Raw genomic sequence first — 19774 nt, forward strand, 5'->3', positions numbered from 1 at the left:
GCTGGACCAGAGTTCATGTGACAGACCTCACTTGTCAGCTCCAGTCTCTCACAGACTGTTTGCAGGCCCCAGAGCAATTCATGAGGGCCCTACCCACCTTTGGATGAGGTTGAAGAGCAGACTGCAAAACAGGTGAAGCGGTTCAACTGGGGAGCAGACCCCTCTTCTTCTCAGGGAGCCCATGCTATCAGTTCACCCAGTGTTGGGAGGATGCCCTTGGGAAGATGGCAGCAAGGAATAGACTGACAATAGTAGAACAGTTTGACTACGTGTGTCCTTGCTGCCTGATCTGAGCAGTGCTTGGGAAAAAGGACAGGCAGAGAAGTGGCAGGGATGCTCTGGCTAAGGTTCTCCATGGGGGTGGAAACTTTCCTAGCTGGTCCTCACACTGGGGCAGGGAGTGGGCTGTGAGCAGATGTAGACAGCATGCATGCTATACTTGACTTGCTGCACATTCACCATCTGTCTGGCTGTATGTAGAGGAAGGCTAGCTATGTGTCGAGGCAGCGGGTCATGGTGTAAAGCTCTCTTCTGCAGCTGGCAGTCCATGTCTTTCTTCCTGCCACAAGACCAGACACCCATTCTGTAGATGATTGTAGATATTTCTATGGGGCATCAGATAGCAGGAGGACTTTGTGAAACAGGACAGAATGGAAAGTGTCTGCAGCTGACTGCAATGATTGTTTGACTTTCAGTAGTTCATCCTATAGGACCTGGCAGACTTAACCTCAGCCAGGTGGAGAGAGAGAACATCAGTCTAAAAAATGTCTGATACACTTTTTCATATCTTTTCTGAATCCGTGAGTGGTGGGAGGAAGATAACCTTTCCCTAGCTGAAACTTGGCAAGTTTCTTATTCTGTTGGGCACTGAAGAAGCAAGAACCACCATCCATCTACCAGGAAAAATGAGAACCCAAAAACCTGGGGACACTCCCTTGTTGCACTGCTCTGTCACTTCCTAATCCTGGCTCTGGTTAAAATTCTGTCATCCTGCTGTCAAAGGGCCACATGCCAATACCAGAGGCTCCTCAGTAAAAGGTACCAGTCAGATGTTGAGACAACGTGCTCACAAGGGATAGACGATATTGCATCCTGGCTAGAGCAGTGTGACATAACTCCAGTGGCTTGCCAGAGGAACATCCCAAAGTGTTTTCTGACTGCCAGTGTCAGCAGCAGCTGGACATTTCATGTCCATGTTTCAGATTTTGAGGATGGTGTTGAAATCCCCATTCAGGGGTAGGGAACTAGCAGTCAAGTTTGACAAAAATGGGAGTTTCTGACTTTAGATTGAGTCACTTGGATGCTACAAACATGAAATACATATTTTTTCATATGAAAACCAGTAGGTTCCTACAAAATCTTTCCATGTGACTCCACATTTCCTGGTAGAAGATTGTTTGCCTAGACATATTTTGATCTCTAGCCAAAGATTTGATTGCCCTTGCCAATAAAAATGCGCTTGTTCAAGCCAGGATCAAAGAATAGTTTAGAGTGGACCCGCCACAGAGAAGTGAAGCGTCTACCCAGCTGTCTGTTGACCGCAGGGGCATGAGAATGATGTGAGCTTTATCTCTCTTCTCCCATTGACTGCTGCATCTGGACCTTCATTTTAACAAAAATGTATGAAATATTTCCAAATGCTTGGTGGTCATACAGCACGCATAATCATTAAGGCTGACTACTAGAAGAACCCCCATGATCACAGTGTTTCCCTGCAGTAGTTCCTTTTTTTGACCTAGGCAGAGGTCAAATCTGCCTAGGTATGTTTAGTGCATAATAAGTCATCCTCATAAAAAGGTTCTCAGCACTTGAAAACTCTTGATGGCTTGCTTCAGAAATTAACTGTCATCAGGATTATCAACCTATGCCTACCTTTTATTCTGAATTTGACTAACTTCAGATTTTTACTACTAGCTTTAAGACCTGTTCCAAACAGGCTGAAGAGCTGTTTATTGTGATTTTTTTGTGCTACCTCCTCCCCCATAGCTATAGCCATTTTCATATGCCATAATTAAGTTAGTTCTTCATTTGGCAGGCCTGTAGATGTGCTGCAGGGAAAATGCATTGAGCACAGAGAAGCTGCAATATTTCTCATCCCCAGGATGGAGGCTTCAAAGCTCTATAGCTAAGCTTGCAATGACATGATCACTGAACGTTTCAAGCCTTCATGATTCATTACAGAGAAGTATCTTGATTTCAAATGCTTCCCTGGAAGTCATCCTCACTTTCAATGTGAAAGAAGTCTTTCTTGTGACCTTGTTTCATTTTTAGCAAGGATAAGTTCAAACCAGAGAGTTAAGAACGATCAAGGGAAAGGAGGGGATGGACCAACACCGCAAGATTATCATAGTTATTTGCTTAAGAGAAAGCTTTGATTCTTACAGCATTTGATGCTTCTTTATTCCCCACTTGCCCATCCAAATCTCTCACAGCATACTCTCTGTTCATGGAGGTCTGATCACAAGTTTTACAGGGTCTCCTGTGACCAGAGTCATGAAGAACCATAGGAATATTTAGTAACGCACCTTACATGTGATAGAGAATTAGGCATCTGACACTTGTTTGAGGAGGTGTGGGTGGCATCACCGGGGTGCCTGGCCTACTCTGTCAAGGCTGGTATGTGCCCTGGGTGGGTTGTTGAGTGGGCATAGCCTCGGGGCCATACTGAGGGGTTGATTTGACAAAGCAGAACCACCGTGGCAGCATGGGGCCCTGGTGTGTAGCTGGGATCACTTTTCATGTCTTTCTTTTACAGTTCTCAGAGATGGGCTCTCCGTAATGCTTTGGTTATGAAGAAGGAAGGACTGCTGAATTGTTTTTTTGCAATGGGGAAGACAGAGGGAGAAACACCAGCACTGTGGCTCCCACCTTGTTGCTTATCTCCATGCAGACATGTGTCCGAAATCCTCTCTGTGTTGTATTAAGGAAAGGAAAATCTTACATATTACGACATCTGCTTTATTACATCATCTTTTCCAAATTTGCATCCTATAACCCCCTGGTGAAAAGAGGAACAATGACTTTATATAGCTGCTGCTTGATTCTTTTGCTATTTACCTGGAACACTGCTGCCTATGGGCCAAACCAACGGGCACAGAAGAAGGGAGACATTATTCTTGGAGGATTGTTCCCCATTCATTTTGGAGTGGCTGCTAAAGACCAGGATCTAAAATCAAGACCAGAATCTGTGGAGTGTATAAGGTAAGCCACAAAAAAGGAAAATAAAATGTTTTGGTGGGGAAGTCTTGACCTTTCTCGACTTTAGGTGACATGCTATACATTGTGTAAATACGGTCTGTGATCTGATGCCTGTAGAGGCAATGGAAAGTTATGGTGTAAATAATAGAAAAAACAAGTGTGTAAAGACAGGAGGTGCCTATGTTAAACAGTAACAAAAATAATATTTCGACAGTGAAAGAGGGCAATCTTGGTATTACCCAAAGCTGCCAAAACATGAATATACTGATCTACCTGGCCATTCACAGTGGACATTTGAATAGTATCTGAAATCAGCTTTCCTAGCAGAAGGACAGAAAAGAACCCATAGTGCCCTTAAGTTCATTTGATTACAGTCATGCATACCAAAATAGCTTAGAAATCAAATTTGGGGTTTTTTTTCCAGTTCTGCCTCTCATCTTCTGAGACTTTACAAACTGTTTAGTTGCCTAAACAAGTGAATAGGTGAAAGTGAGATAGGTCACTGCTTTTGAAAAATCCCACTGAACACGTAATATCTTTAGGACCTTTACGAAGTCCCAGACTTGAACTCTTTACCCAGGCTTTCCTCACCCAAAGTCCTTTTCTTCTATGTGAACAGTGGATATAGGTTTTGTCTTAAGTATTTGGCAGTTAACCCTGGAGGGAGAAATGCACATGAAAACAAATTCTCTTATTATTGAAGTGTAGCCATTTTTATGATGAAACATGAGGAATTTTTAAGCTTACAACCCTGCACATAATACACATAACAAGTGGAAAGTGTGACAGAAACTGATTGCAACTGAAACATCATATAAACAAAATCTAAGAAATTGATGTGGAATTTTTTCATGACCACGCATGGGAAAACACTTCAGCGTTATGGGACCTCTTCTGTAATCACATGTGAAAAATTGTGTATCTGGAATTATTTGGACCTCTCATGCTAGACTGGGGATCTAGTACAGTTTTGTTGCAGATGGCAATGAAGAATGGCTGACAGCATTCCTGCTATGCTTACAGATTTCAGGTGTGGTTTCCCACTAAGACACTGAGCAAGACACATCCATCTCGGTTATGAGATCATCCCCAGATGCTCTCATAGGGAGCACACAGAAAGAAGTGTAATTAAGCAGGGGTTCTTTTGACTTCTTCTGTGTATGCACAAGAAAGTCATGAACTAAATGTATGTGGAATATCTATTTCATGGAGCAAGAAGCTCTGCCAGATTCTCAGCATCTTTTGTCTCCCAGATGCAGCATTTTAAAAGTGGAATGCTGAAAGGCGATGGATGTTTTCAGCTCCACTGTCTTCTTCACCTGCTCTAGGTGGCAGGCAGGACAGTGCAGATATTTGCAAACTGAACATAGCTTTCATGTCTGTCAGCACTGGGTCTGCCTCAGTGACTGTCTTGACATGGTCGCATTATTAGAACGGGTCACAGGAGAATGTTCCCCCCTGAGTACAAGTATGTGGTTGCCGAAATATTTGTTAATGAGGTAGCACTGCCAGCAACAGGCAAATCCTGAAAAGCCAAACCAGCTGTTTTAAGGACACAGTGGGAGATCCTTCTGGGTGGCATTTGGTCTGCTAAAAGACACCCTACACCTGAAATTTGCCTGGGTAAAATCTGTGTTCCTCTTACTCCTGCACCAAGAAGCTGTGGGTGCAAAAGAAAGGAGTTGACTAAAGGAGCAGGCATTTGTGGCACTTTGCTGCACTCCCTCAAGGAACTGGATAAATTGTGAGTTGATAGCATGATGCAAATAGAGAGAATACTTAATGAAGGTCAGAGATCTAGCTGCAGAGGTGGTACCAACTACGATAGGAACAAGGGGATAACTGGACTAGAGATGACTGGAATTTCCTTCATTGCACACATCTTTACCAGCAAACGTCCATTTCCAGGAAAGGTTTCATTCAGAAGCAATTGGGTTGAGAAGACGTTTTGAGACTCGTCATCAGATTTTAATGATGAAGATAATTAATCCATGGGACAGTTTATGTGTATTCCTTGTTATTGGTACATGTTAAATTGAGAGCAGATATTTTTCCTGAAAGGGTTTTCTATTTTAAGCAGTATTTAGGTCAGAAAATTCCTCTGGCTGGACTTGTACAGAGATCTCTCAACACACCCATGGTTGTCCTTTTTGGTTTTGGACTCCATGATTAGGTAGTAGCCTGTGGCAGGGTTGTGCATGCTGACTGTAAGAGCCCAATATATTCTTCAAGTCATGAGCTACAGTCTTTCATACCACATTTGAGTTTCCTTGGCTAGTCTGGAATGATTGAACTCATTTTTTTTTGGGGGGGGGGGGGGGGGGGCAGGGAGATAGGCCCCAGTTTCTTCCCGAAGTAAAATCTCCCTAATCTTCTGGTGTCAAAAAGTCCTGTAAGGTGGGAAATCTGCTAAAGGAGCATAAGTGTGGCTGTACCTGGTCAAACCAAAGGTGCTAAATCTCTCCCATACCTTTGAATGCCTTTGTTGCCCTTCTCTGAGCCTTCTCCAGCACTGCTGTATCTTTTCAAAGCTGAGGCTAATCAGTTTTATACCTGTCCCCTTTTTAGGTGGCTGTGTACAGCTTTTAATCTCTTTATTACATAGGAAAATGTGTCTCAGGTCACATAAGAAAATTAGACCCAGGTCACTCTAGGAGTATGAGCATCTGTCTTTCCTCATACTCTCCTCCATTAGGCAGCAGCAGCAAGTCATTAGACCATATGAAAAGCTCCTTGCTTTGAAACCAAGAGAAGGCGTAAGGGTCCCACTGAAACCCTGTGGGTGGTTTGCCCTGGTGTCTTCTGGAGTTCAATATCGAACAATTTAAGACAATGTGGCTTTTCTTTCTTTTGAGGACTGTTCAGCCTGATCTGTGCTGTTGGGACATTTTCCCACACGTTTAGCTGTGTTCAGTGCCATACCTGTGCTCCCAAACAGGGCTTCTCAAAATGGGTAGGACAGTTTTCTCTCTAGTTTTTCAGTTTTCATGCTCTTCATACTCTTGTGGCATGCCACATTTCTCCCCAGCTCAGCGTATGTACTGGCCTGAACCTACTGTGCATACCTTGCACATGATTATTTGGAAAACTATAGGCATAACTCAGCAGTGAAAGGAAAAAGGAACAGTAATGATCTGGTCTCCGTTCTTTTTGTGCTGTTTCTACTGAAAATGCATCTTCACGCTTTAAGCACTGAGTTGTAGAGTCCAAAGTGAAAACTTATGCATGATTTCACCACACCAAATGTCAGATAGGAGTACAAAAGTGGGAGCAATTTTGTTTCCTGTTTATTTTTTAAGCAATCAAGTATCCCGCATTTGATATAAATACACCTTCTGTCTTTGTACGCCTCAGCTGCTGTTGCAGCAACTTTCCATATAACATTTGCTGATGCATATCTGATGTGTGCAGTGGAGGCAGAGGCTGAGCACAGCACAAGCAATCCCTGACCCCCATTCCCTGTCAGCACCTACAGAGGCCTATTCATAACCTGATTTCTCTGTCCTTACTTGATTTCATGTAGATTAACAGTAGTGGTGGTGGTATCGTTAGTGTTATTGTTAGCATTATTGCACAGGTGGGCTATACCTATATATTCCTTACTGTAATAAACTGCAGTGAAGATATATCTTTACTGAGCTGACAGTGTTGCCAATATAGTGTCACTAGGTCATCATTTTTAATGCCTATTTCCTGTGTTCTGATCAGCAATATAGCCAAGGTCCCACACTGTGACACATAGCCTTCATGCTGTGAAATTGTGGTGAGACATCATTCCCATGTCATAGTGCAGGACTTCACAGAGCATAGCTCTGCAACGCTTTAGCTCACTGAGTCTGTCTGCCCATCTGAGAGAACAGAGAATTTTAATTCTACCCTTTGTGGATGTATTTGCTAACCCCACTGCAGAACTGAATGCATAGCGTGATATTTAGAATTTCCTCCCTAAGACCAAATTATTTCCTTTTCCTCTTTCTCTTCCATCCACCTTCTGAATTATAATTTTTTAATTTTCTTTGGTCTGCAAAATTCCCCTTACCCACAGTCCTAGCTTGTAAGAGTAGTAAGCAACTCATTATACCTACTGACTGCAGGAATCTAACAAACAACTGAAGGTCTCCCCTTTGCATAGCTTAGTAATAGCAGTAGTAGTAGCAGCAATAACATGTAATTAATGTACTGGAAATCTAGAGAGGACAGAGAAATTACTATGTGCATACAACCACTAGAGAAAGAGGAGTACTAATGTGAGCCAAGAGCCATATGTAGGATTTGTAACCATTCTTGAATAAAAGTACCTGTCAGATATGGGGGGGGAAGTGAAAGCTGTATTTAGAGCTTTCACATTACTTTCTCCTTTTCCTTCATATTCTATTGCTTTTAGTTTAGTGCCTTGCAAGTGTTGATAAATGAAGGTCATGAATTCACATGAGGCTGTGAATTACTCCTTTATGGAGACCAACAGGGATCAGGACTAATTTCCCTGCTGGATCCAGACAGTAAGAGCTGTTCAAACCAAACCAGACAAACAAACAAGCAAACAAACAGGGGATGGAGCTACAGGGAGCTTAAACCATGCCGTGAGCTTGTGTCCCTTAATTTATATACCCTTGCTTTGTAACATTGACTGAGACATTTAAGCCATCCTGAGCACCCCTTGACAGACACATTTCTACCAACTAGAAAGAAACTGGCGGGAATCAGTGAGATCTTGCGAGTTTACTATCTAGCAAACTGGGCTGCTGCAAAGATAATCCATCCCCTGCAGACATGACAACTAAACTGAGGATTTGTGGAGGAATTGTTTCTGATTTATCTTTCCCTGTTTGTGCTCCTGCCTGGGAGTAGGAAGATCAGTGGGTTGCATACTCTGGCAGGTGGGAGAACAGGCATCAGAAAGGAAACCTTTAAAGAACCAAGTGTAAATAAAAATTCCTATCTACACCTTTGGGCACTGAATTATTTACATTAAACTCTCATTTAGAGTTTAAGGGCCACTTTTCATAGCACCACATCTCAGAAATGTTAAAATACAAGACTATGCCAACATACCTGTAAAGTAATGCAGCAGAAAATAAGTTTTGGAGGTTGCTTATTTTCCACCAAGAAAATATCAGTGGCTATTTAAAGATTCTGGAAATCTAATGAAAAGTTTGCTTCTGTTAGCAAATCCTTTGCAGTTTCTTCATGGAAATTACCGATCAAATTTCTGCATGGTTGACAGAGCGTTCCAGTGACTAGTCATATTAGTCACAGCAGCAGCATAGCACAGGAGGTCAGCTGGATCAGCATAACCTGCTGCCAGGTTCAAAGGCTGCTCTTACCCATCACTCATGTACACACCAAGCCTAGAGGAACCTATCTGCAGCTCCTTGCTGGGGTCTTACAGTACAATGGGAGAGAATTTATCCACACAATTTCCATTCACAGGGATTGGAGGAATCATGAAATCTTGCTTCATTTAGACCAGTTTAGTGGCACTGCTTTCATCTGTCCATATCCATGTTACAGTACTGATACAACACTGTATGAGACCTTGTCTGAAGTTCTATCAGGTGTTAGAGAAGACAGAGCAAGGTCTGTTTGTCTCCATCCCATCTGATCCTCTTCTCCTGATCTGCTGATGCTGCTATCAGCAGAGGTGCAACTGAAGAGAACTGCAGGTCTCCTGCCCAGGCTAGTTTGAGGTAAATTATCAAGAGCATTTCAAAGACATTTTGGAGTCTAGCTCCCAGAAAACACCCCCTACCCTCCTTTCCCCTCCAAAATAAAACCAATGCAAACTCAAGTACCTGAAGTACAGGCTTCATGCTGTAAATAAACATCAGGAGCATATGTCAGCTCTTCCCTGGCATCTCGTTCCTTAATGGTTGCAACTAGAGCAAAAAATAATCTAAATGACCAAATTACTTCTAATGATAACACACACTGCTGTGTTCTAAAGGGTGTCCATTTTCTAAAGAATTATCTTAAAAAAGCTAGCTGTCCCTTTGGTCATAAGTTATAACTAAGGCTGTTTATTGGCCTTAAACTTTTTGACTTGAAGAGATCTGAATTGAAACCATGCTGTCTGGTCTTTGAGGTACAACCTCAGAGCAGAACCTCATTTGGAAGTTGGCCAAAGATGTCTGGAGCAGGTGAAATCAAGTTGAATAAATGAAGTTTTTAAGACTGAAAGATAAACTTTAGATGTAATATCTTTAGACATTCTGATCCCAGATGAATCAGATAAAACTCCTGGAATGGAAGTAATGTGGTTGTGTTCATTTAGCTTTGAAGAAGTCAGACATAGCTAACATCAACTTTAGAGGCAATTATTTTAATCCAGCAATTAAAAACTGTTCAGGTCATACATCTCAGAGATTGAAAGATCGTGATTTCATGCAGCTTATCAGTAGAAAACTTCACCTTGATAATGGAAAAATCTCGCAAAGCATTTCAAAATGGCACTCATGTGAAACCTAAAATTTACCATTTCATATAGAATCTATTCATGGGCAGGCTATTTCCCCAGGCTTTTCCAGTTCTGGGGCCCGTCAGTTTTCCCAATGGATCTCAAGCATAACTGCTTTGACACTTACCTGTTTTCAGCTGCAGCTCAACACAAAATTGCAAACTAACTGCTATCCTGACCCATAGTGCATTACAAGGAAGGGCAGGTTTCAGTTCATGAAAGATTCTGGCATTCCAGCTGAATTACCCTAAAACACAGCAGCTTCACAAGCACAAAACTGGTTGCTTGTGCAACTTTACAGGAGAAAACACAGTAAGTAAAACTTGAGAATAAGGTGTATCAAAGCTACTTTCTTTCTGCTCATTTCCATGTAGAAGCTTCTCTCCTTTTTGTATGAGTAGTCACTCACACTGCATCAGCTTCTTTCACTGCCAGCCCATGCGATGCTCTAAACAGGGCCTCCCAGGTCCTGCAGCACACTTGCCACACCACTCCCCAGCTCTGGGTTAGCTCCATGCACAGCTGAGAGATGGTCAAAAGACTCAGCTTCTCCTTTTTAGAGAACAGAGGAGGCTTCAATTTCACAGTTTCAATGTCACAGGCCAGCTCTGATGGCACCTTCTGAAGCTCATGTCTAAAGCAACTGTATGAGAGCACTATAATAATGAGAAAAGTTATTCCTTCAATGAAAGCACTGAAGTATCTAATTAACAAGTTAGCAAGTTACGCTAGGATTTGCATTTATAGCATACCTCTGTTCTCTGGCACAAACAGGTTGACTTGCTTTCTCTCACAATGTGAAGCGTGTGATGTGAGGCCAAATTTCGCTGAGCAGAGCTCCCAGGCACCTGTGCATCCAGCAGCACGCCAGTGCTGTGTCTCAGCTTGCTCTGCCTGCTTAAAGCCATGAGGAGCTGACAGACCGAGTATCCCTGAGCCCAAGTCCCTGGCAGCATCAGGCTTAGCAGACACTGCCATCTGCATTCAGAAACATGTCAGAGGAGCCTGGAAGCAAACCTGGTAGGTGTAGCTTTGTGTCAGAGCGTTTGCTCAGGAATCATGAGATCCAGGTTTAAGGTCCTGAGCAGAAGGGACAGGCCAGAGCCAACACCCCAGGCATGCTCTCTTTCAACTTCCCCAGACTTTAGGGGACTTAGAAAAGTTCATCTCATCCTCACAACCTCTGAAGTGAGCTCCCAAACTGAACAGTTGAAAACCAGAACAAAAGCTTGTAGCATATGCATACCTCATCTGTAACCACTGAAGACAAAAGCAAAACTTTTCAAATTTATTAGGATGCAAGAAATAGCATAAGTTGCTTTTGCCTTTTGTATCTGGAATTCTTCACCCTGTCTCAATCCTGGTCTCCTCTCCTCTGTTTCCCTCCTTCTCACTCTATTTTATTTTTATTTTTGCTCTCCCAGGTATAATTTCCGAGGCTTCCGCTGGCTCCAGGCTATGATCTTTGCCATAGAAGAAATAAACAGTAGCCCAACTCTCCTTCCCAACATGACCCTGGGATACAGGATATTTGACACTTGCAATACAGTCTCTAAAGCCCTGGAGGCCACACTGAGTTTTGTGGCCCAGAACAAGATAGACTCCCTGAACCTGGATGAATTCTGCAACTGCTCAGAACATATCCCTTCCACCATTGCAGTCGTGGGAGCAACCGGCTCTGGCATCTCTACTGCTGTGGCCAATCTGCTGGGACTCTTTTATATACCTCAGGTATGCCTTCACCTCTCTTGTTTAGGTTACAGAAGCGGCCTGCCACTCTGCTCTGCAGAGATTAAACAACAATTGTTTAATCTTTGCCATTTCCAATAGGACCTCAAGGAGAGAAATAATACAAAGTGTGGGGGGTGTCTTATGGTAGAAATATGTCTTGCTAGCAATTTGCAATCCCCAAGCACAAAGGTTACCAAGCAGTGAGTAACAACATTCAGCCAACAGCAACTTAGTCTGGGAGGACTAGAGTCCTCTAGAGTGGTTTAGTCTGTGAACACGGGTATTTTAGGTCAGTCATTGGCAATTACCAGCCTCGACAGGTTAGTTGTGATGTTACTTCACCACGGTCACTGTCTCGTCATTCCCAACTCCCACAGAGCCCACTTAAGGCAGAGCTCAGTCAATTGCCAGCTATTCTTAGGTCTCTCAGCATCTCTGATCATTCAAGTAGGTGATCTGTAAAGTTGTTGCTTGTGCTGATCAGGTGCTGTGAAGGTTTCTTCTGGGCTGACCTGCCTTTCTTTTGCCCTAGGGCCTCCAGAACAAGGTTTGTGAAAGCATGTGGATATGCCCCCCTCCTTGTCCTGGGGGTCTTCTGTGTGGTGGTGTAGTTGTGCCAGCTCCTGTGTCGCAGCATTCTTCTTGCTGTCTGCTGACTCTAGTGGGGCCAGTACCAGCATCCATGGTCCCATCCTTTTGTTTTACAAGCTTGTTGCTCTGCCAAGACCCTAAGGAAAGTATGAGGCTGGCATATTATAACTTAATGTTGTTGCTCTTGATTTTAGATTTCCACACTGATGATAACTTTGGAAAAAGCGCTTGGCCTTATCCATTTCTGTGTTGCCTTGTATAGCCTAACATTTTCAATTCCTCTTCTAAAATGAATACAGGTGCCAGAGCTCACAAGAGTCCTTGTAACAAGATTGTGTCACACTGCACTCTCAGTCTGTCCTGAGAGGATATTTCTTTACTTCAGCCAGGGCTCCAATTCCCATCTGCACCACTAATGAAGAAGGAAGGATTCTTGACTGCCTGGTGCACAGTAATATATCTTGTCTGTTTAATGTTATCAGCCTGACTCCCCCACAGGAGTCTGAAAAAATGGACATTTGGTCTCTGAGCAGGGCAAGAATGGTTTAAGCTAAGAGCAGTATGTGCTATCTAGGTATTGCCTGGAGTAGCATTGGAAGGTGGTGTGTAATAAACACCATGATAGCATTTTAAGGGGTATTGCTGATTTATGCATCATATTACCAGGTGAACAAGGGCAGCCGAGAAGCATTGGTGGGTTGGACTGAACTTCAGAGATGTTTGCAGTTCTCAGACTTTCTCTTTGAACAAGAAATGGCATTTGTGCTACAAAGCAGTAGTCTTATCTAGAGGTTGCAGAAACAGGTAGATGTCAGGAGGTTCAGTTCTGGAACAAAACCTCAGCCAGGTGGTTGAAGTATGACAAATGAAAGCATGCTTTTAAACTGGGAGTTGTTGGGCAGCATTAGAATATACATTATCGTTACCATTTAAAGCAAGGCCACTAGAAAATCCATGCTTAATAGACCTGGCATTTCAGTGGAAGTTGGAGGTATATTTTACAATTAATGTAAGGCTCATTACTCATTTGGCTGACATAGAAACTGAAAATGTTATGACTTCTGTTCTGTTTCTCAGTATCTCACCTCAGTGTACCCTTACAGCCCATGTGGGAGCGGGGTACTTTGCCTGGACCTCCTGGCAATAGGTTGTAGGAGATAAGAGTAGCACTGGGCAGGAGCCTGTCCAGGGGAGAGTATAGCTCTGTGAAATGATTTGCTCCTGTGGCCCTTCAAACTGCACTAGCAGACCTCCTTTTCTTTCTTCTTGCAGAAACATTAAATGCCAGAGTTTAAGGAGGAGAGAAGGTTTTCTGTAAATTTCCACTTTGTACAAAATGAGAGTCAGTCCTAAAGAGTTCAGATACCAATCTCAAAATGCAAAGATAAGTGACTTATAAAAGTTCTCCAGATCTTTAAACTGTTCTCTTCTAGGTTTTATGATTTTCTTCCTACTTGTAGAAAATCCAAATTATATCTTAAAAGCGTATGGCACTTGTTCTGATTAGGAAAAAAAAATTCTTGATAGCCTTAGAAAAGGAAATAAAATCCCATTTTAACTGTAGAACATGGTGGCTCATGGAACGTGGAATGCCTACTTGCTTCTTTGCTGATTCTGGCCAGCAATCAAGAAATAGTGCTAAGGTAGTACTGACCAGCATTACCATAACACTCCACAGGGTCAAGGCAACTGATATACATCACATTCTTAATTCAGCTGGCAGGGATTGTATATAACACACATATGGTGCCTGATGGAGCCTGTTTAAGGGTGGGGACAGAGGTGAGAGGCAAGGAGAGACAGACAGAGGTAGGTTCCAGATGGCAATACCAGCCTGCCGTCTCATGTCTCGTTCAGGACAGAGGAAGCCTGCATTTTGTCTGAATTACGTGCATTGCCCTCGTTTATCTAAAAGATACATTCTTCTTGTTTCTGGATTTGGCAGGAAGTACAGCAGGGTGCGTGTAGGCCACCCATGGCTCACCCCTCTGCCATTCCTCCAAGCTAGCATCAGTGTCTCTCTCCCTCAAATCCTTGACCTTACAGGTGGACGTGAGCTTGCTGCAGCCTCTCTGGTCCGAGCAGCTGCTCCTGTATGTTTGCCTCTGTAAAACAGCCACAGCTACAGGAACATACAGACTCTCAGAGTGGATCATGTGCAACCACAGGCTAAGAGTACGTGGCTGCCAGCTCTCTTTTCATCCCATCCGAGGTTACACAGGTTGACAGTGATGCTAGATAAATGTAGGCAATTTATTCACAGGCAGTTCACTTCATGGTGTGTTTTGCTTGTTTACTGTGCTCTCACAGGTCAGCTATGCCTCATCCAGTCGTCTCTTGAGCAACAAGAACCAGTTTAAGTCTTTCCTCCGCACAATCCCCAATGATGAGCATCAGGCTACGGCGATGGCAGACATCATTGAGTACTTTCGCTGGAACTGGGTGGGAACAATTGCAGCCGACGATGACTATGGCCGGCCAGGGATTGAAAAGTTTAGGGAGGAGGCAGAGGAGAGAGATATCTGCATTGATTTTAGCGAACTCATCTCCCAGTACTCGGACGAAGAGGAGATCCAGCAGGTAGTGGAGGTCATCCAGAACTCCACAGCAAGGGTGATTGTTGTGTTCTCCAGTGGCCCAGACCTGGAGCCTCTCATCAAAGAGATTGTCAGGCGAAACATCACCGGTAAGATCTGGCTGGCGAGCGAGGCCTGGGCCAGCTCTTCCCTGATAGCCATGCCGGAGTTCTTCCGTGTCATTGGCAGCACCATCGGGTTTGCACTGAAGGCAGGACAGATCCCAGGCTTTCGTGAGTTCCTGCAGAAGGTGCATCCCAAGAAGTCCACCAACAATGGCTTTGCCAAGGAGTTTTGGGAGGAGACATTTAACTGCTATCTCCCAGATGGGTCCAAAAATTCTCCAGCTTCAACTTCCTTCCACAAGGGCCATGAAGACGGACTGGGAGCTGGAAATGGAACGGCTGCCTTCCGACCTCCATGCACAGGGGATGAGAACATCACCAGTGTGGAGACACCGTACATGGACTACACACACTTGCGGATATCCTATAATGTGTATTTGGCAGTATATTCTATTGCCCATGCCTTGCAGGATATATATACCTGTACCCCTGGGAAAGGACTCTTCACTAACGGATCCTGTGCGGACATTAAGAAGGTTGAGGCATGGCAGGTAAGTCCTTCATTTGTGTGCCTGTGCAATATACTTGCAGAAAAAAGACAAGTTGTCCCGGATGCCTTTTAGGGTACCTTTCATAATCCTGGGTCTCAGGCACAGCTTAAGGCTCATGGGACATAGCATATCACTTGTGTGTGAGTTAGGTGCACGGTCCCACCCTACAGGGAAAGTAAGGTAAGTTGTGTTAGGTTTGCTGCAGTGAAAGGGGCTTAAACTAAGTTAAGTTTTCTTGCGTTCGCTGTGGGCCAAAAGTGCACACACAGACAATTACCACAGACTGGCTGACGCAAGGTAACTTGATCATATATTGAGCCCTTACATAAACAAGAGGGCCTGGAGAGAGCACATAAACAAAGAAAACAGTTTTTAGAGTTCATTTTCTTTGGCAAGCTCTATGTCTTTTGCAATCCCACAGCAATTTTCCATACAGGCTGTATTTTTTCCCCACAGTTTTAAGCTTATATAGGATCAAACTAAAGCAGGTTGAGTAATGAAGGAAAATAACGTGTGGCTATTGGGCAAATAATAGATAGTTGCTTTGATTTGGCAGTGATATTTGTAAACTGATAAAATGATACTAATGACTTAGTCACATTTGCCCTTTCATTCAGTGCGTTCCGCCCACTGGCACATGGATGGTATTCTAGCATTTTGTCTTCTGATCCTTTATGAATACTCTATACCTTACTGTGTGTCTGATTGTGCTATCCGATGTGATATTTAGTATGTGTTTCTAATATCTGCTGCGTTCTAAATAGCAGAATTAGCTTGTAAGGCTATCAAATGAAGATATGTCAAATATGTAGCAAATTCTGTTTGCCCTGTTCTGGTCATCACAGAAAACTTGGGCCCAAACGTGCCTGAAATCAGAACAACACGGGTGAATATAAGGAGGATCACATCCCCATTTGCATGTGTAATTTCCTCTATTCATGACAGTCTAACCAAAATAAAGGCTATCTGTGCCACAAACTTTGCAGATGTTGGGTCAGCATTCATGGGAACTGCAGTTTGGTTCCTGTCTGGTCTCAGTCAACGAAAAAACATCAGTCAGATCAAAGTAAAAGGCTTTGTCTTGACATTTATGGGAAACCTGCATTGCTGTAGATACCTGATTTGGGTTTAGTGAAACCACTTTACTCAGAGTTGATGAGTGTGGGATTTGACCCTGGTTTAGGGGAATCCCACGATTGCTGGCTCTCTCTGGGGGTTCTGTCTTTCAAAGCTATTCTGCTTTTCAGGAGCATACTAGCAGAAGTGGGCAAGTCACAGACAGATTTAGCTTTCACTCTGTTGGTAAAAATGATCCAGAATAAGTATATTTTTAATTCATTCCCTTATGCCTTGTCAAGTTGGAAAGTAAGGCAGGATATTCATACCATAGCTAAGTAAAATAATGTGGTGTTTGTTGAGGATTCCACAGTCGGGAAGAATGTTCCCTTATTTCTGTGTTGCTTGTCTGGTGCTGAAGGAGGGCTATATCAAAATGTAAAGCATCCTGCTGATCTAGGCTTTTGGACATGCATACTTGCCTTAAAGGAGGGAATCAGCATCAAGAAAGAATATGTGGGGGATAACATGACTGGGCAGCAATAGCGGGTGCTACAAAGGAACAGGCTACACTTGAAATGACCAACATTATGTGGTGTTAGCTGTCAAGCATATTTGATATTTGTGCATTTTTTCAATTCATTTCAAAATCAAACACATGAATAGCAAGTAAATGCCAAATTTGTGTGCACACCTACTTCATATCAGGCATTGCGGCTCATTACCCTCAGGAAGCTTTCCTCAGCCTTGGGGGTAATGAGTTCACCTCACAAACATGCATCTTCCAGCATCTCCAGAGAGCAGTTTTGTGACAACCAGACAGAAAAATATCTTTCTACAAAAGTCAATCTCATGTGCAGCAGTACTTCTGCTGGTGGTCAGCGCCTGCTCCCTCTTCTCACAATCAGCTCAAGGGTTTCGTGAGCAACCTGAGAGAGCAAAGGACAGCGTTAGGAAGTCTCCATGCCTGAGACTGGAGGCACCAGCCGCTAATAGCATCTGCAGTCACTGCCCAGGTGGTGTGGGGGACAGATAAGGCAAACCCAGTGAACTCGTGGCTCCATTAGCCTGAGCTATTGTCCAGAGCAGCCCTTGCCAGCGGGGTCGGTGGCTGGGGCGGATACATGGTGCGTTCCACAATTTAGTTATGTACCATTTAATTTTGTTGCCTTTCAAGGGCATTATCCCATTAACACATATGAGTTCTTATTTATTCGTTACCTGCTAATTGTTAATTTTGTATTTTGTAGTACAAACCTTTTGGAGGAACTGTTTTATATAATTCATGGAGGGTGCTTGTGTGGCTCTGTGTATAAAAATAACATTTTTGCCTCAGTGATCAGTTCGTTTGAACTGGACAGCAGGAAGCCTAGCACAGAATTACTGTGAGTTGCTTAAATTGGGTGCAGTTCCCATATTAAGAATTTACTATTTACAGTTTAAAAAAGCTCTTAAGTATGTTTCAGCATGGAGAGGATGGGATTTTTCTGTGTCTCCCAAGCTGAAATATCAAATACTAACAACTTTTGTCTTGACTTATTTATAGCTACTTGTTTAAGAAGCTGCTTACTCATTTTCTCCACCTAAGTCGGTGGCAGACCCTCTCCATAAATTCAGTCTTGCTTCCTTTTGTTTTACCAATGCCACTGAAGCCGGCTGTGGGCATTCGCACTGGAGATGGGACTGGTCAGCCCACGCTCGCAGGCTGCAGCAGCACATGCAGAGATGCAGGCGCAGGCAGAGCTGGTGAGCAGGCAGGGCAGCTTCCAGGCAGGAGCTGTGCCACTCACTCCGCATGCAGAGCTGCCTGTGGGGTTGAGTCCTCTGCCTCAAAATGGGAAAACTGGCACTTCTGTACTCTACAGAAAATTACAGGCGTTAATAGGATGTCTGAGCAATGTATATGCCTGCAGCTGTCATGTTTTAAGAATCTACCCTGCTGCAAGGCAGAAGATAATCCAGGTGCACACCTTTGCAAGATGCCTGCAAAGAGCAGATAGTATTCTCTGCACATGCCATTGTTGTGTCCTGCACAATATTGATCAAGATCAGATTAATTACTTCTTTTTGCAGTGATTTCTTCAGGTAACAAAAAGGTGCAGGGCAATCCCGAACAAAATGTATAAGCAATTTCTGTCACATTGGGAGAAGGCAAAATTTTACACAAAGCACTAAGGTTTAAAGTGCATGACTGCAAATAGTACAACAGAAAGAATCTTCTTAAAGGACTCTGTCACCTCTGATTATCAGACGCCCATTCTCTTCTGATGGTGGGCTGTGATATTTTTAGGAGACTGTATTGAGTAGGGCTAATTCTGTGGGTTGCTCTGGTTCATGGACTGGCCTCCCCCAAATACAGGCTCTCCCCTAAGCTATAGAATAGCAGTGGAAAGGTATGGCAAGAGGTGGGACATGGGCTCAGGGCTCCTTTACTGATGCTGCCTCTTTGTCAATATTCCCTGCATCTTTGGCCTGTTTCTCCATAACAGTTCAAACAGTCTGCTTTTGAAGCCCTTTTTTCTTAATATCTTCCTTGATAATATTTCCCAGGTCCCTCAGGTTCCTTCATTTTCTTGGTCTCTGCTCACATGGCTATTCCCATGGTCACTTCTAGCAGCACGTCCATCTGTTCTTTTTTCAGTTCCTCTCTGAGCAAAGATTTATAACCCTTTGGGGCATTTACAGGAGCCTCTCTGGTGTCTCTGTCTCCTTTCAAACACTGGATGGTCCTGCAAAAAATAAGGGGAAAACTAGTAGGGGATCCTAATCTGTCCTTCAGAGCAAGTATTTACTACTTCATATTCTTTCTGCATGAGAAGAGGAAAAACCTGTCTTTTCTTCATAGTTCACACTGTTCTTCTGCCCATTCATTTGGCTTCTTGATGATTGCCAACAAGCAGCTGATGGGCCTCTCTTTCTGTCTCACAGTAAAAGCATTGTAATTAAATAGGGAAGACAGGCTCTCGTGGATTTGCAATGGCAAAGGTGTGCAGTCACAGAGTCACGGAGCAGAGCATCCTTAGGTGGACTCCCAGACGATTTGCAGGTTGTGGTTACACTGGAGGCTGTGAACTTTGGCAGGTTCGTGAGTGAAAAATGAGATAGCTCTTCTAGGCACCAAGGCAAAGCATGCTGCACAGGCTGAAAAATGTGTTCCTGTAATGATTAGCAGGTTAAAGACGTGCTCATGTAAATTATTCTATGCCTAGAAATCTGATTGACCTCAGACTTAGTGAAAAGCTGCCATATGCTGTTCCACAAAATAAAAGCAAATACAGATTGGCTTCACCTAGCAACACCTAAAGACTTATATTACACCTGTGCACCTCCCAGCCAACAGTTCCTTCCTCTGTGCTGGTGATATGCATTATGAAGAGGTAAAAATGGATTGGTGCCTTCTTCAACTTTACATTTAGGTATGGCTGGCTGGCTGGCAATTGATTCTGCAAGGCTTTAAAGAAGTGAATGATGCCTTAGATGACATATGTCTCTCCAGACCTTTGAGCCTAATGGCTTATCTAATCAGTTTTGTGTCTGTTGAACTATATAGGC

At 43.4% G+C, this 19774-nt stretch overlaps 1 protein-coding gene across 1 annotated transcript in view; it reads left to right on the forward strand.

Annotated features, from left to right (window-relative positions):
* Positions 1-2841: 2841 nt before the first annotated feature.
* CASR (calcium sensing receptor) overlaps positions 2842-19774 on the forward strand; it is a 42675-nt gene continuing 25742 nt past the window's right edge. Inside the window, exons 1-3 of the mRNA XM_075034785.1 lie at positions 2842-3201; positions 11077-11383; positions 14285-15166. Of these exons, the coding sequence (XP_074890886.1) occupies positions 2885-3201; positions 11077-11383; positions 14285-15166 (1506 nt within the window). The 5' untranslated portion in view covers positions 2842-2884. The remainder of the gene's footprint in view (positions 3202-11076; positions 11384-14284; positions 15167-19774) is intronic.

Source organism: Buteo buteo, chromosome 8 (genome assembly GCF_964188355.1).
Source record: "Buteo buteo chromosome 8, bButBut1.hap1.1, whole genome shotgun sequence".
In the NCBI taxonomy this organism is placed as follows: domain Eukaryota; kingdom Metazoa; phylum Chordata; class Aves; order Accipitriformes; family Accipitridae; genus Buteo; species Buteo buteo.